We start from the raw sequence: 17,997 nt of genomic DNA, 5'->3' as shown, positions 1-17,997 counted from the left end.
CTCATCCCTCAGAGTTACGATAAATCAGAAAGTACAGCGAGAGCAGGAAGCGATTAGGAAAACCCAAGATAGACCTTAAGGGCAAAAATGCAATATTCTAGGTGTCCTGAGGATTCCTCATTAACGCTAAGCTGATTACCAATCACAGGCGCCACAGAGCAGCTGCTATAAGGAAGGAAAAGGTTGCAAAATATAGAGTCCTGTAGTGGAAGCACCTGCCTCTGATGGTATTTAAAGTGTATTTTCGGAAAAAAAACTAAATTTCTCACCTTTACCAGTTTGAAAACAAAATAAAAATGAGTGACTCAATGGCTGATGGCAGCAACAACAAAACACTAAAACAGCAACAACAAAACACTAAAGTCTTTCAAATACAGCAAGGTCAGGGGAATAACTTTTCCAGCACAGGTAAAGGAAGCATGAACTAGGAAAGCACACCTCAGCAAGCGCTCCTAAGCATGTCAGGGTACTGTCCTAAGACACCTCTCTCCCCTGGGCTCCATAAAAGTGCAAAGAGCCACTCACCATGTCGTACGTTGTTACGATCTTCTTCAGAACCTCGGGCACGATTCCCTGCAACTCCATGGTGGGATACTGCTCGCTGAGATTCAGGACCACCAGGGGCGTGTTATCAGGTCCCAGGAAGCGGGGAGACACCGCCAGCATGCACTGCATGAGGTTGGCTACGGAGGAGAGGCCACACAGCTCCTTGAAGGACACCACTGCATTCTGCTCAATGGAAAGAAGGCGCTTTGTAATTCACCAGGGTTTTAATTTCTCGTGGATGTTACACTCAATATACTTGATTATCCTTGGACTGCCTGGTACAACAGTTACTAGCAGTGTTATGACAGACATGGTTAATGATTATCTTATCCTGGGAAAAATGGCTACTTTCCAAAGTAAACATAGTTATAGATATTTGTAATACCAATTTATCCAAAGTATGGAAAAGGCAAATATGTTAAATTCTTCCGAAGGGCAAAGCTACTTTTCAGATCAAAGTTCACAGCAGTGCTAATGCTGATATGTAATTATGAGCAAACAAAAAAAATGGCTTCTGCATTCAAAAAGGTAAAGGTTCAGAAAAAAAAATTCAGGCTTAAAATAAGTATCAAATATGCCAGCCATCCAAAAAAAAGAGGAATATTTGCAAGACAGAAACTTGAGTCTCTCTCACCTGTTCATACCAGCTGGTTCCAAAGCTAAAGGAACTTGGAGGATGCTGCAGTTTCCATGGAGATGTGCCGGGTGGGAGACCTTCCTGCCCGGTATCACGGCCTTCCCTTCCCCTAGACCGTCTCCACGCTGCTTCTCCTGCTCTCAATGCTCTTTTTTTCTAATCACCAGAGGTGCCATTAAAATCCCCATTAAAGGAAACCCTTCCATACTGTAAAAAGCCACGAGTCGGTGTTCTCTGAGCACTGTGTGCAAGGCACAAGTAATATACATGACCCATCTGATCCTCTCAACCAGCCACGCTGGGCCCGAGGAGGCAGAGCTTCAGCTGTGGCCTGTCTCTGTTGTTTGTCTGAGGTCAAACAGCTAGCAGGTGAAGGGGTCAGGATTTTACCTGAAGTCTGCTGAGGATGAGGCCTCTGCTCTTAATCACTGTGCTGCCAAAACAGGTACATTCCAACCGAAAAATGAGTCACCCCAGGCACACCTGGGTCCTGACCTGGGCTGAGCATGGTGGCCAGAGGGGAGGGATCTGGGCCCCCCAAGCCCTGTGCCTTCAAGTGCTCTCAAACACCCCCGTCCTTGGAAATGAGCAGCACGTTGGTTTTAAATTTAAACATTTTCTTTTTATTAATATTGCTTTAAATATGGGCATCGAGCTGTGTATCATTTTGTCCAAAATCACTTAGATGTTGACTGCTCATAACAATAAATCCTTACTGAGAGCTCTAAGGGGGGCCCCCAGTCACACCATCGCACTCCCCAGTTAATTCTTCTTCACCTGCCATTGTCCTATTTGTTTATTATCTGCTGCCCAGCCCCAACTAAAGTCTGCTGTTTCCTGCTGCTCCCTGGCCCGACCGCCCGGGTGTGGCAAGGGCATCACACGGCGCCGACTGCAGTGTGGGTTCAGCACAGACACGCGGCCCTGGAAGGACGGTGCTCGGCTTCATGCACATGACAGCTGCCGTAGGGCAGGGATGTGCGGCCTGCTCAGAGCTGAGGTCCACCAACCATGGCACCCTCAGAGATAGGGAGACACCCTCCATATTTACTATGAGACAAGAAATAAAACAAAATGTCTCCATTGTGGGAAGGTCTTTTAATTTTACTTGCTGCTGGCATTCTGCTCATAATAGTTATAAAGATTATATACATATATACACGTATGTGTGTGTGTGTGTGTGTGTGTGTGTGTATATATATATATATATATGTATATATATATATATATATATATATATGTATATATATATATATATATATATATATATATAGGGGTTTTTTTTATTGTTTTTAAACACACCGAGCAGTGATCCATCACACACTGGGATGGGCTGGGGCAGGACCTGTGTGTGAGGTAGCCCTCGCAGCCTCGTTCTGCATCACTGGTAGCCCCAGTATCCCGCTAGACACGTGGACAATCCTTAATTACATACCTAACCCTGACTGATTGCTTTTCGCCACTATGCGGTTCTGAGGTAATTATTATCCCAGACATCTAATAAATACAGGTGTCACGTGTCCTTTACTTACACAATTAGATAGCTGTGCTCCAGAGTCAAGAGCAGACTCAATACATAAACCCACGGGCTGTTTACAGGCTCACCATTCCCGCAGCATGACGGCCCCACAAGAAAGAACCGGAACGTGTCCCTCTAGTTTGATGGGCTTGACGTCAGTGTGTTCCAGCTAAGGAATATTCAGAAATACCAGAGATTCCCACGTGCGCTTTTAGAGAAGACGGGGGACTGTTCCCTAGTGATTAACAGGGACCAGGACGGGTGTGGACTCAGCCGCAAGGCTGTCTCATTCCCACAGACTGTGTTCAATACCAGCTGCCGTTTTTGGAAATTCACATGATAAAAAAAAAAAAGAGGTGGGTGGTAAACATTCTTACAAACGGTGGAAATTTACAAAGTATTTAAGATCGGAAATACGACTGTTTAAAGAAACCCTCCAATAGACGCATACACCGCGCGCAGGCGCACACGAGCCCCCGCGCCGTACCTGCATGTTCTCCCTCAGGTCGGTGGCGTCCCGAATCGGGGGCTGGGCATTCTTGAAGACCTCGTCCACAGTTTTAATCCACAGTGTTCTCAGGGACGCATATTCCCTGGACTTCTTCCCTTTCCTCACAGAGAGGCCCCTCTTGTGAGGCTTCCCGCCTCCTCTCCGGTTGGTGATGGCCACGTGCACGAACAGAGAAGCGTGGGCGAGGACCTCGCCGGTGAGTGACTGCAGCGGCACGTGGCGGTAGCCCGTCTGCAGACACTCGAAGGGAATCGTGTACTGGCCGATGAACTCATCCCCGATGTAGTCGTCGTCCAGGACCACAAAGCGCACCATGGCCAGTTCGGGCAGGTTGATCTGGAACTCAAAGCTTTCGTCGAAGATGGGAGCGTCTCCGTTCTGGTGCACTGTTTTCGTCCTCTGTTCTGCGCAGTCAGCGGGGATCCCGTGGATCTCCACGTAGACGTAAGGGTCCACCACGTCGCCTTTAGCACCCGATCCTTTGGGTTTGGGGAAGTTCTGCCCGCTGATGATCTTGATGTGGAGGAGCTGGGGTGAGACTCCTGGGACGGAGTCTTTGGTGTTGGCGCTGAAGAAGGAGACCTCCTCCCTCATGATGGCCGGCCGCAGCACGTAGCCGCAGTTCCCGTTCTGCCTAAACCAGCCGATGTTCAGGTCCATCATCAGGCCCGGGGTCTGAAAGTTCATAGCCACGATCTGACAACCACATTTCCAAAAGTCTTGAGGGTTCATGTTGCTGGAGTCAATTCTCATGGGACTGGGGAAAACCCTGGCGAGAAAGCGCTTGTTGTAATTGACAAAGTCCCCTGCATTCTCGTTGGCGTATTTGCTGGCAAGCACTTCGTTGAATGAGCAGACTTCCCAGTACTTCTGAGCCTGAAAGGACACCTGGAACTCTTTGAACTGCACCGACTTGCAGATGCTCACCAGCTCGGACAGCTCTTTGCAGAGCTGGAAGCGCTTGGCAGGCACGTGGTTGGGCAGCTCTGCGTTCTCCTTGCCCATCCTCTGAGACATCTCCGCCCCTTCATCCTCATCGGTAACATCGCCCTCTACTCCAGAGCAGCTGGAAGACAGCTTCTTTGCCTTAATGAGTATCTTCCCTTTCAGGATATCTGGGGATGGCAGGTAAGATTCCTCAGCACTGGGTGAGGTTGTGTAGAGCTTGTCTCCTAAAATTTTCTTCATGTGTTGAACCATGACCTTCTGTTGTTTAATAGAACAGTGATTTTCCAAACACAGGATGAGAGGGTACTCTGAAGCAAAGAATGCATACTTGTTAATAATATCAATGACACTGCGGAAGACGATCTGCGAGGTCATGGTGTGGCCTGTGTAAATCACAGGTTCGTTATCTGGCCCATCCCATACATCCAGTTCAACACTCCGGCAACCCATTTTAAGAGCTCGGATGTATCCTGTGATATCAGAGGGACCTCGGAACTGATCCTCTATTAAGTATGTATTATGAGATGAGTTTATAAAGTAATGAGACAAGGGTTGCTTCATGTCCTGACAGACCTTCTTATGCTCTGGATCAAATATATAACAATCAGATGACACAAGGTAATTAGTGAACCCGTCTATGGAAAGCCAGCCCTTTTCCTGACCCTCTTTGGATGGCTCATATTTGTGAATAATTTCAAGGCTTATTTCCTCATTTATATGTGCCACACCCTGCTCTGCCTCAAGAAACATCATAAGGTCCTTGGTATCAAGGAATTCTTTATTGCTTGAGAACTGAACTAAAAGGAAATAAATTTCAGGTCTAGTACAAAGCTCATGGAAAACCTCAACAAATTCCTCCTTTGTGACTTCAGTACCAGCTTTGTCCTTGGACTTGTGCAATTCTTTGAACTTAAGCTCAATTTTGCTCGTTTTTAAACCAGGATTGAGGTTTCTGATACACTGCACGGCGTTGCACAGAGTTATATGTCCCAGGTTATCTACATCAATTTCACTAAACATTTGTGAAACCCAAGAAGTCCTCATGTTGTCTTGGCTACTTTCTAACATATCAAGTGTATGTTTCCCATAAGAAATTAGGTACCGCAGTCCCGTGACCCAGATGTTCGCAACATCTGCGGAGTTGGCAACCAAGTCAAGTGACTCGTAATTCTCTCCATAGATGACTGAAAATGCACAGTCTTCAGATATCTGGTCAGAAATGCCATTGCTGCGGAATATGTCTGTATTTTTTCCTGTTCTCACTTCCTTGATGGATTTAATATCAATCTTGGCTTTCTCAGAATCCTTCTTGGATGGTTCCCACCTCAGGCTCTGCATGTCAGCATCCAGTAAAAAATACCTGTGGTAAATTCTAGAGTTGGAGCGAACCTTTTTGAGTTCCGAACCCTCCACCATGGAATTGATACAATCACTTGCACTGCTAATCTTTTTCTCCGTGGGCATGCTGCTGAAGGAGACCGTCTTTTTCCGCTCTCTTTTCTGTTTTGTACCATCCTAGGGGAAAAAAATCATAGTGTATTAGGACAACACAAACATAGCTTTCTGTGTTCAAGACAAGGAATAAAAATTTAATTTCCTTGGGAAAAAATCATACTCTTAGGATTTCCAATTGTATGTTCTATAATGAGTGATACTCATTCACTTCTAAACTTAGAAGTGGCCTTGGCATTTACAGCCTAATACAGACAGGTTAAAAAAAATTATTATTGAATTATCGCAACCCATGAGGATCAAGAAACACAATTCCAGTAATACATAATAAAAGCTCGCATAGAGAATTGGCCACACAATGTGCAGGGCCCAGGGGAAAGTGAAAATGCAGGGGAAAATGAACAACCTCATTCAGAAATTACGAATTTTAAGAAGGTCATGGAAGAGCGTTAAGCCAGCTACACGGCCTTTCTGAGTATGGGGCCTGTACAATGCACCGGTAATACACCCACGAAGCAGGCCCTGCTGGATATACACCTGCTACACCAGTGTTTCCTGAAAGGCTGTCACTGAACCACTTTCCTCAGAATCCCCTGGGTTACCTGGGTAAAATGCAGATTCCTAGGCTCATGGAATCAGCTCTCCAGGGGGTGGTGCCCAGGAATTTCCATTTTAGGCAGCACTCTAGGTGATGGGAATGTACAACAAAGTTTAAAACCACTTGGACTCACTAAGCTGTCTGGGCTATTTCTGGAAACTAAGTATGAACCATTAAATTACGTGTTACCTGAGTAGAAACTGAAATTCCAGTGGCAATTCTTGGCTTTTCAGAGCCTCATATTAGATTAGTCATGGTCCTAAACACTTCAAATAGATATGGTTTTACTTCTGTCGTTGTATTAAGTCTGGATGGGAGGCCCAGATTTTAGCTAGAGGTGTTTCTAAACTTCTGGAGGTGGCTTTATTAAAGCCTGCTCCCATGCACCAGGCGAATGTTTAGAACAAGTCACCCAAGTCCTTCCAATGTTAACAGACTAGTAACACTATCAAGTGAAAAACTTCAGGCAACGTCTATTTCTACAGCAGTCTGCATCACCAGTAATGCACTCCTCAACTTTCCTGCATAATGTAGCAGGCGCTCACCTCAAGGAGCTGATGCCACATTTATGTGTGCATTTAAGTTCTTTCCCTGTATAGATGCCTTTTTAATTATTATTATTATTATTATTTTAAATTGCTCAAATGGCCTCACAACATCTTTCAAAATTTTAACCTAAAACTCGACATTGCCTTTCAGGAGGCATATGAAAGTTGTGGTAAATTTTCAGTAAGTCATTATATTCATAAATAAGAAATAGAGATGGAGGTTGGGATTATATGACTTTCATGCAATAAAGAAAAGAGCATGCAAAATATTGTACAAAGGCATTTTAACTTTCCTGCTCTGAGAGAATCTTTTTTTTTTTTTTCCTGGCCGTGTCACGCAGCATGTGGGGTCTTAGTTCCCTGACCAGGGATCGAACCCACGTCCCCTGCAGTGGAAGCATGGAGTCTTAACCACTGGACTGCCAGGGAAGTCCCCAAAAGAATCTATTTTGAATAAAACCTCTACATTTAAAAAAGTAATTATGCTATTCTCTGCGTCTGAAATTTAAAACTACTTTTACTTTTTGACTACCTATACTTCCAAAAGCAATTTGCAGAAGGCAATTAAACTTAAACTTTAAATCATACAGGTATCATTTCCCTCAAAGTTTCAAAATGAACCAAAGAGGCTTTTGTGATCTGAATGCCAACATGAAACATAAAAGCCACAAGGCAGAGTATTTCTTTATAATTGTATCCTCCAAGCAGTAAAGTGCAAAAGACGTTAAAGCTGTGGTAATGGTATCTATAAGATACACTGTATTGAATACTACAGCTGTTCCAATCCCTAAAACTTAGGTTGTCTATCCAAGCAAGTTGGCATGAAATTAAATTTGTAATCAGCCATGTATAAGGGTATGAAACAAATGCATGAATTTCCTATTTTTCAGAATGAGTGTTGTCTTTACCTTTAAAAATACATATTTACCTTTAATAAAGACAGCATACTAATTAAGTAAGGGAATTTTATAATTTTTATAAATTATATCTCAAAGCTGCCACTAGTAAAAGGAATCACAAAGATAAATGGAGGTGCCTATCCATTTATTCATTGAAATATATACACAGCGTTTTCTCAACAGTGTAATCTTTTATTCTGTCATTCTCAACATATTGATTAATATTGGACTACCACTTCAGCACATGGAGGCCTGAATGAAAAGGTCTGTCTCTCCTTCCCTGCTAGCAGAAAAAGCTATTAAAAAACATCAAAAGAGAAGCGTGCTTGCTTAGAGACCAACAGAGCAGGCAGGAACTGGCCCTCATCACTGGATGGACCAGAATCACTGGCTGGAAGCAACAGGTGGATGTGAAGGCAAGCTGGTCCCCCACAGCCCAGAGGAAAGGAAGAGGAAGGCAGATGGAGGGAGAACTGGGCTTCCTTAGCAGGAGACCCAGGCCCCCAACCTGCCTGACTTTGTCCCAGAATCTTTATCCCATCCTACATATTTCCACCTAGCCTTCACTTTTTAGCCCAGCAGTGATCACGTACTCGCAGAAGCTAAGCAGCCCGTCGGCAGCAGAGCTGGAATCTATTTTCTGTGTTGCGTCTTAATGTCAGTTAGTTTAAATTTAAAATTAAAAGTGATCAAACTATATGTGCTACACATACAGTTTTTATTTTAACTAAAGGAAAACTAATGTGTATAACTTACATGCACTAATCACCTAAAACCAGAAGGAGAAAAACGTAAGTTTCTGCTGAGATGGAGATGCCCCCAAATACTTTTAAAAACTGTACAGATGGGGCTTCCCTGGTGGCGCAGTGGTTGAGAGTCTGCCTGCCGATGCAGGGGATACGGGTTCGTGCCCCGGTCCGGGAAGATCCCACATGCCGCGGAGTGGCTGGGCCCGTGAGCCATGACCGCTGAGCCTGCGCGTCCGGAGCCTGTGCTCCACAACGGGAGAGGCCACAACAGTGAGAGGCCCGCGTACCGCAAAAAAAAAAAAAAAAAAAAAAAAAAAAAAAAAAAAACTGTACAGATGATGTTTCAGAACTAGCTCTTAATGTTGTAAGTACTCGTCACCTAAAGCTTCCTAGTGGTGGAAACCACAACGTGTAGATAAACTTGGTCCACTGGTGCATTTCTGCTGCACTATCAGCACTTCTTAATACCAAGAGAAGAAACACAAAAGTTACGTCCAGTCTGGAAGAAAACCAGCTTCCAAAAGAACCCACCTCTATATCAACCCTGAAATTCTGAATTCTAGATAAAGCATCATAAAATTTTGAATGGGACAGAAGCTTAAAGATTCATTTATATGTTTAACCAATGCTTATTTACAGAATAACATTTTTGTATCTGGAATAATTTCATGAAAGCAATGACCTAGCAAGAGGCTAAGCGAGCTTTTCTGCATCACAGCAAACTCAGGAAGAACGAAAATGTTTATAGAACTTATATTTAACAATAAATATAGAAGTAGCCACATTGAACCCAATGGAAAAACATACCTACTTCTAACAAGACTGCCTACTTTATTTAACAGAAGTCCATCCCTACCTTTTGGCCTCTAAAATGACCATCTGGGGTATTTCAGAGGTAGCAGTTCATAAATGGGCGTGAGCAATTTCATAAATTCTCATCCTGAAATGAGGTGACAAATAGGTGGGCCTCACTTCTTTGCTGGCAACAAGGTGCTTGAGTCTGATGCAACCACTGTAGCACCTTCTAGAGAAGAGGAAACCCGTCTGAGGAGTCGGAGTCTGGTATCAAGGCCCAGGAGTTGATGTCCTGCTGGGACAGCATGGCCTGCTGGGTCCTACTGCATTCCTGTTTTATTTCTAAACTGATTTGTTTCCATTTTCTGTTTGACTATTTCTCAATATACACCACGAGAAAATGACGAATCAACCTCCAGATTCAATACGCTGGCAGAAAAGGACACGGCGCCCTAACAATGGGGATGGAGCGTGAAGACAGAGCAGCCATTTATCCTTCTGGTTTGTTTTGAGTCCAGTTATTTACTGTGATGTATAAGTAACATTAAAGAAGAGTATGAGATCTTTATGTTTATTGAAGGGAGTCTGGGATGAAAGAGAGTTTGGAAACGCTGGTTAAATAAATTTCTATCTTTGTAAAGCAGTTATACTCCAATAAAGATGTTAAAAAAAAAAAAAGAAAAAGAAATTTCTATCCTTAACAAAACAAAAAACCCCAGAAACAACTTGAGGCCTATTAAACAAGCACACCAAGGCCTGACCTTTCTTCAGCTCGGTAACAATAGCTCTGAGTTGAAGGAATAAGTCATGTCGGGTACATCAGGGTTACCTTGCAAGGTTTTTTCATACATCTTTAAAGCTTTGATGTGCTCTCCAAGATGAGCAAAAAGGAAAAAAGAAAAAAAAAGGATCTGGAGCAAAAACAGTCACTCTTAAGGTCATTTTATAAAATCAGATGAATTGAAAAAGAATAAAATAACTTGAAGAAAAGCTAGATATGGTCAAACGCTGCTTCCTCCTCACATGGAAGGGCCCTTTACTGCAAGTAACAGAAAGCTGCTTGGCCTGAGGATGCTCTCCTCATAGATCTGCTAATGGCTTGGGAACCTCTGGGTGATTGGACAGTCCCAAATGTGGGCAAGTCCAGTTCAGATGACAGCTTAGGATGCAGAAAGCCAAGAGAGAACATCACTCCCACTTAACAGGAAAAAGCCAGACTATCAATAAAATCACAACTTTTCTTGTACCCGTCAGAGAACTGTGATCATATGGGAACTGAATTCCAAGGAGTGAAAAACCCCTCCAAGAAGAGAGAAGACACAGACACTGTTTCACAGTTTGTAGAGCACGGAAGGAAGAGTCCACCATGGAAGCACATAAAAGAAATCAGTTAAGGGACTTCCCTGGCAGTCCAGAGGTTGAGACTCCGTGCTCCCAGTGCAGGGGGCCCCGGTTCGATCCCTGGCTGGGGGACTACGATCCCACATACCACAACTACTGAGCTCGCACACCACAATGAAGAGGCTGTGTGCCACAACGAAGACCCAACACAGCCACAATAAATAAATAAATATTTTAAAAAAGAAATCAGTTAAAATTGTAAGGAAATCCTAAAGGCCAAGTGTGGGCTACTGTATCAGCTTGGAGCAACTGAGTACCCCAGACACAGGGAGAGTTTGTACTCACATGAAAGCCTTCACAGGTTGCTCCTGAGAAAGACTGGGGCCAGAGCAGGAGAGAGCCCCTCTCCAGGACACAGGCATGCAGCAGGTGATGGGGACACCATGAAACTCTGCTACTTCCCTGAACCTCCTCTCAGATGAAGCAAAAGCCTTAAGCCACTGGGGGAATGGCAGCAAGCCCGCTTTCTCCCTGGGCTACTGGGCGATGGGTAGAAGAAAAATCCATCTCCTTCCACAGCCAAGCAAGGATCTACTGGCCCTTGGACTCAGGAGCCTGTACCAATAAAGCAGAACTCTACTACCACCAGGAGAGGGGCAGAAACTCACCACAGGTATAGGCAGAGTCTGGCTGCCTTGGGGAGCAGGGCAGGAATGCCCAAAAGGTCTCACCCTTGAGGCCCAGGTGCACAGGGCTGCCTAAGATTGAAACTAGACCAGGAGGACTAAGAAATCCCCGGCTCCAGCAGACGCTGGGCACCAAGGAGCAGGCAGTGTACCACGGAGGAGGCATAAGACCGTGGAAAGACAGCCCTTCCTGACACAGGCCTTTGCAGATGAAAGCAGATGGCAGAGCAGGAACCATGAGTAAACCCTCCAGGGCCCTAGTGGCCACCTAGACACATGGTTATGGTGGCCCACAGGTAGAGGAATTTGAAGCCAGCAGTACACTGAAGGTAACAATGGCAACTCAAAACATAAACCCAGATCAATTATTGACTAGATTGACTCAACTTCCCCAAATGTTAATGACCTAGAAGAAGAAGAGGCATGTTCATTTCTGAGCATAAATACTATTTACCTCAGTCTCTATTAAGCGTGATGTTTAGCATTCAATAAAAATTACAGTGTGTGCACGCACACACACACACAGACATGCACAAAATGTAAGGAAAAAACCCACTGTCAAGAGACAGCAATCAATAGAGCCAGACTCAGAGGTGACCCAGACCTATCACATAGGAACTTTAAAACAACTATTATTAATATACAAAATAATCTGGGGGTGGGGAGTAGACAATATTCATGATCAAATGGGCTATTTCAGCAGAAAGATGGAAATTATAAAAAAAGAGTCCAATGGAAATGCTATTTAAAAACCCCAACTATCGTAAGTAGTGAATTCCTTTGATAGGCTTATAAGCAGACTGAACATAGCCAAGAAAAGATTCAGTGAACTTGAAGAGGTGTCCATAAAAATTATCCAAACTAAAACACAAAAAGATTTAAAAAGTGAAAAAATATAAAACAGTGCATCCCAGAGCGGCTGTAGAACATATGTGAAAATTGAGTCCCAGCAGGATAAGAGAGAGAGAATATGGCAGAAGAAGAAATAATGTACTAGAATTTTCCAAAATTAGATCCAAGAAACTCAAGCACAATCACACACACACACACACACACACTCACACACACTCACACACACTCCTAGACCTATATTATCATAGTCAAATTGCTGAAAAAATAAATACAAAGAGAAAACCTTTAAGGTAGCCAGAGTAAAAAAGAAAGTGAGATACAAAGGAATGTAGGTAAGAGCTACAGTTCAGATGGATTACAGGTGATCTACTTACATCTAACCACAGGTTATCTACTTGACCCAGCTTAACAGTTTAATGGGAAAAGTGATTCTCTTTTAAAGGACTATATTCCCTAAATTTCCCTCTGCTTCCCCAGACGAAGGTGTCCCTAACGTAGATGTAGGTCTTTAAGGGGTCACAGGTGAGTTTCAGAGGCTCCATAAAACTGTGATTGGATTCTGAAAGTAATTTGTAAACCCATTCTAAGAAGTTTAGAATCTTGGCTTTTTTTTTTTTTTTTTTTTTTTTTTTTTTTGCGGTATGCGGGCCTCTCACTGTGTTGGCTTCTCCCGTTGTGGAGCACAGGCTCCGGACGTGCAGGCTCAGCGGCCATGGCTCACGGGCCCAGCTGCTCTGCGGCATGTGGGATCTTCCCGGACCAGGGCACGAACCCGTGTCCCCTGCATCAGCAGGCAGACTCTCAACCACTGCGCCACCAGGGAAGCCCTAGAATCTTGGCTTTATTAACGTTAATTTTTTAGAAGGCAAAGAAAAAGGTTTATCATTTCCTAAGAATGTCAGCCTTAAGTGTTAGAGGCAAAGGATAAATGTTTTATAGGGTTGTAAAGGAAATTTTAAGGCTATCCAAAAGAGGAATGACAAACTGAGAGAGGGGAAAGAGAAAACGATATCATTTATGGATATATAACGGAATTTTGCTAATAAAAACAGCAAAATCAATCAATCACAGAAAGAGCTCTTATATAACTGTGAAATGGTTTTCTTAATTCCAAAGTAGAACAAAATAATCCAGCAGTTCCTAAACTTTCTAGTTTAGGAATCACCCATGGAAATGCTATGGGCCATAAGATATAAGCTAGTATTGCATGTTCTCTATGCCTCAGTTTTCCCACCTATAAAATAGAGATTAAAAAAAATACCCACACCCCCCATATGTTATTTATAGTCCCTGCTTCATAGGGTTGTTATAATGATGAGTTCATATTGGGAAAGTGCTCTAAATGCTGCCTGAAGTTTTATACACCCTACATTAGACACTGTTCAGTAAATACACTTCAGACTGAAATGATTTCTTCATGAAAGAAGAATAAAAAGAAACACTGTCATAAATGTGTAGATGCAATACTCTCATCACTTAGGATTTGTGGAAAGTTAGCCCCATCCCAGAAGAAACAGAATGAACATCACTCTCTTTGGGTCTTTTTAAACTGAGGCCACTACTTAATGCTACCATAGAACTTTTGAGCATGACCAAATGGATGTGATGCCCAAGATACCTTGAGAACCTGTCAAAAATAGCCAGATGCCCTCTCAAAATAAAGCTTCAGAAGGCTGCATCCCCATGTCGAGAAAGAACAAAGAAGTAAACCATTTCTTAAAGTCATTTGTTAATTTTAAATTCCATCAATTTAGTGACAATTACAATTTAACTCATGTATAAGTATTCACATATAAAAAATTTTGAGGCAATGATCCCCATAATAGTTTTCTCTAAAAAATAACCAAATGACTACTCAGGGCACTCTCTGATCAGAATTATTCAGATGATTCCTTCTACTTCATACTCCCATATTATTTCCTACGGTGTTCAAAACAATTGTATGTAAAGAAAACAAATTTCCAGTTCCTGTAAAATGAAGTTTTCAAGGTCAGGTTAAAGCTTCCAAGTCACTTGATGTAATGAGTTACACCTGTCTTTAAAACACTGGGGTCTTTAATTATAAAATCAGAGAACCATAATAGAATATAATACTTCCACAACCACACTCTTTTGGTGTTACACTTTCACTACTACTGAGATATTTATTCAAAGTAAATTTACAAAACCATTCATCTACATCTGTGTCCAATGTAAACTGCAATAAAATTCATTGGTTTTCTCCAGTAATAAAAAACTTAAGGGTGAGCACTGAGCCCCTACAAACTACACCAGCGCTACTTTACATTCCAGTGAAAATACTGATGCTAAGGAATTTTATTTTATAATCCATAATAATGGTACTTAAGTGGTCCACTTTGGGGTGAAAACTGTAAGTGTTTCTCAACTGTGTATATGGTAATTCCTTATTTAGCACATTCTAAAGCCTCTCGACTTCCTACACTGCAGAGCTGTTTTGAGATATGGTTACATAACCTAATTGTTAATAACTGTCTGGTAAATCATACCTAATTTTAAAAGGTATGCAAGTCAAATTACATAATGTGAATTCTTAGCTACAAATACAATCAATTCTAAGAGTACCTTCTCAATCACAATTTTCCCCCTAAATTGTACTGGTTCTTCACTACTTCAGAGTAGCTTAGGAGGAAGAATTTATTTTCCTCATTTTTTAATCCTTAAATCTGTCACTGTATTGACAGGAAAATGATGGTAGTTCAGGGATAGTCAAGAGTCAAAAGAAAAGCTTCCATAGACATCCATACACAGGCAAAGCTACTGCCGTGGGCTATATCCACCATAAAAAAGAAACAACAGTAGATCTTTCAGTCAGGAATTTTAATATTTCCACAGTTATTTTAAAACTAAAATTTTAAAAGAAAATTGCTTCACCAACAGTATTTTCTATCATCCTCTTGTTTATTAGTTTCTTTCTATCTTGTCTGGTAGGGACCTTTTTTTAACCCAATGATTTATTTGCATATGAAATTAGTGGGAGGTGGGCAAGTATCAGAAAAAAAGAGAAACAATTCATATGAAAGGAAAACTCAGCTTTCTACAAAATATTCTTTTAAGTCCCAAGCCATTCATGTGCCTGCACTAGTCCAGCCCTCAATGTTGTCTCTTCTCCAAACTTGTACAGTATTTATAGTCTCTACCCTATAATTTAACACTTAATTATAGTCTTATTCAGATCTCCAATTGTTTTATATGGGTTAGCCTTATCTCCTCAAGTGGAAAGTAAAAGTTTTGAAGGAATGGGCCATATCTTATATTCTATACGGCTGGCTGGACCAATTCAAGTAGTCAGAACAGTAACTCCTTCTGATGAATCTGTATCTCAGTGATAAAGGGGTATTCCCAACAAGAGGATGTGACACGGTAAATATGTATGCACCCAACACTGGAGCACCTAAATATATAAAGTAAGTATTAACAGACCCAAAAGAGAGAAATATACAGCAACAGAATAATAGTAAGGGACTTTAATACTCCACATTCACCAATGGTTAGGTCATCCAGACAGAAAATCAATAAAGAAACACTGGTCTTAAATGACATGTTAGACCAGATGGACTTAACAGATATGTACAGAACATTCCATCCAAAAGCAACAGAATATACATTCTTCTCAACTACACGTCGAACATTCTCCAGGATGATTCACATGCTAGGCCACAAAACAATCCTTGATACATTTAATAGTGAAATCATATCAAGTATCTTTTCCAATCACAATGGTATGAAACTAAAAATCAATTAAAGGAAGAAAACTGGAAATTTACAAATATGTAGAGATTAAACAATATACCACTGAACAATTAATGGGTCAAAGATGAAATAAATACCTGAGACAAATGAAAATGGAAACACAAAATAACAAAATTTATGGGATGCAACAAAAGCAGTTTTAAAAGGGAACTCCATAACAATAAATGGCTACCTTAAGAAACAAGAGGACTTCCCTGGTGGCACAGCGGTTAAGAATCTGCCTGCCAATGCAGAGGACACAGGTTCGAGCCCTGGTCTGGGAAGATCCCACATGCCGCAGAGCAACTAAGCCCGTGTGTCACAACTACTGAGTCTGTGCTCTAGAGTGCACGTGCCACAACTACTGAAGTCCGCATGCTTAGAGCCCGTGCTCCACGACAAGAGAAGCTACCGCAATAAGAAGCCCATGCACTGCAACGAACAGTAGCCCCCGCTCTCCGCAACTAGAGAAAGCCTGCGCACAGCAACAAAGACACAGCGTAGCCAATAAATAAATAAATTTATAAAAAAAGAAAAGAAACAAGAAAGATTAAAAATAAACAACCTAACTTGACAGCTCAAGGAACTAGAAGAAGAAGAGCAAACTAAGCCCGAAGTTGGTAGAAAGAAAGAAATAACAAAGATCAGAGTGGAAATAAATGAAACAGAGACTAAAAAACAATAGAGAAGATCAATGAAACTAAGGGCTGTTCTTTTTTTTTTTAAAGATAAACAGACAAAGCTTTAGCTAGACTCACTAAGAAAAAAAGAAAGAGAGAACTCAAATAAATAAAATCAGAAATGCAAGAGGAAATGTTACATATGATACCACAGAAATACAAAGGATGAGTTTGAGGAGGTAGTTGGGACCACAGTGGTGACAACAGAGATGGAGAGAGGTAGATGGCTTCAAGATAATATAAATGATAGAACTGACAACATTTGCTGATGGATTGGCACAGCACATGACAGAAATGGAGGAATCTAAGATAACTGCCAAGTTTCTGGCTTGATTAAATGGCACATAATGGTGCCATTTATTTACATGGGAAAGATTAAGGAATCGTTGTTTTGGGGGGTAAAATCAGTAGTTTTATTTTGAGTACGATAAGTTTGAGATGCCTCTAGATATCTAAGTGGAAATGTCACGTAGGCAGTTAAATATATGAATGTGGAAATCTGGAGACAGGTCAAGCCTACAGATGTAAATCTGGAAGCCATAGCACCTTGGTGGCCACATGAGATTACCTAGTGATGGAGGAGAGACAGAAAAGATGGCCTAGCATTTAATCTGGTGTATCCCAATATTTTAGGTTGGGTAGAGAAAGAGGGACTAGCAAAAGAGGCAAGAAAGAAGAAACCAGAAATGTAATAGTGACTCCAGAATATTGTGGTATTGCAGCAGCCATGAAATAAAGTGTTTAAATAAGAATAGTCAGTGATGCTTCTGAGAGGTAAGGTCAGGAAAGTAAAGCATAGCCTCTCCAGCTTTCTAATGGTTGCCGTTTGCACGATATATCTTCTCCCACCTTGCTGTTTTCAACATATTTGTATTGAATCTTTGAATCAAAAGTGTAGACAGCATATAGTTGGATCTTTTTTTTTCTTTAAATCCAGTCTGACAATCTCTGCCTCTGATTAGATTATTTAATCCATTCACATTTAATGTTATCATTGATACAGTTGGATTGGCATCTACCACGTTACTTTTTCTTTTCTATATGTCCCGTGTCTTTTCATTTCTTTATTCCCTTTTTAATGCATTCTTTGATGTAAGTTAGTGATATATGTTTGAGATTTGGCAGAGTTCTTCGGTGACCCTGGCAAGAGCAGTTTCAGGGTAGTAGCAAAGGCCAGAAGGCCTCCCGGGATGAGCTGGAAACAAAGATTAATGAGACATGGAGACAGTGACTGTAGTTAACTCTGAAGGAGGAGCCAGGGAAAGGAATTGGTAGTTAGAGTGTGTGTGTTTCTTTTTTCATTCAGATTGGAGACATCAGAGCAGGTTCCATGCTGAAAGGATTTGTTCCGTGAAGAAGGGAAACTAATGACGCAGGAGAAGGGAACAGATCTCTGAAGAAGCAAAGTCCTTGGAAAAGCAAGAGGAGATGGGAGCCCAAGGGGTGACTGTGAGCTGGATCCTGACGGAAATGTAAAGGAAGGGAA

At 41.9% G+C, this 17,997-nt stretch overlaps 1 protein-coding gene across 3 annotated transcripts in view; it reads right to left on the bottom strand.

Annotated features, from left to right (window-relative positions):
* The window catches only part of PLCL2 (phospholipase C like 2), a 207,329-nt gene that overhangs the window by 89,936 nt on the left and 99,396 nt on the right, over window positions 1-17,997 (bottom strand). For all 3 annotated transcript variants that reach the window (XM_081234123.1, XM_081234122.1, XM_081234124.1), the window contains exons 3-4: window positions 3,190-5,676; window positions 526-729 (exon numbers count right to left, since the gene is read on the bottom strand). In XM_081234123.1, the coding sequence (XP_081090249.1) occupies window positions 526-729; window positions 3,190-5,676 (2,691 nt within the window). The remainder of the gene's footprint in view (window positions 1-525; window positions 730-3,189; window positions 5,677-17,997) is intronic.

Source organism: Mesoplodon bidens (genome assembly GCF_964165515.1).
Source record: "Mesoplodon bidens genome assembly, chromosome: 5".
Lineage (NCBI taxonomy): Eukaryota > Metazoa > Chordata > Mammalia > Artiodactyla > Ziphiidae > Mesoplodon > Mesoplodon bidens.
Note: the sequence above shows the minus strand (reverse complement) of the source record. Positions and strands in the feature narration are given on the sequence as shown.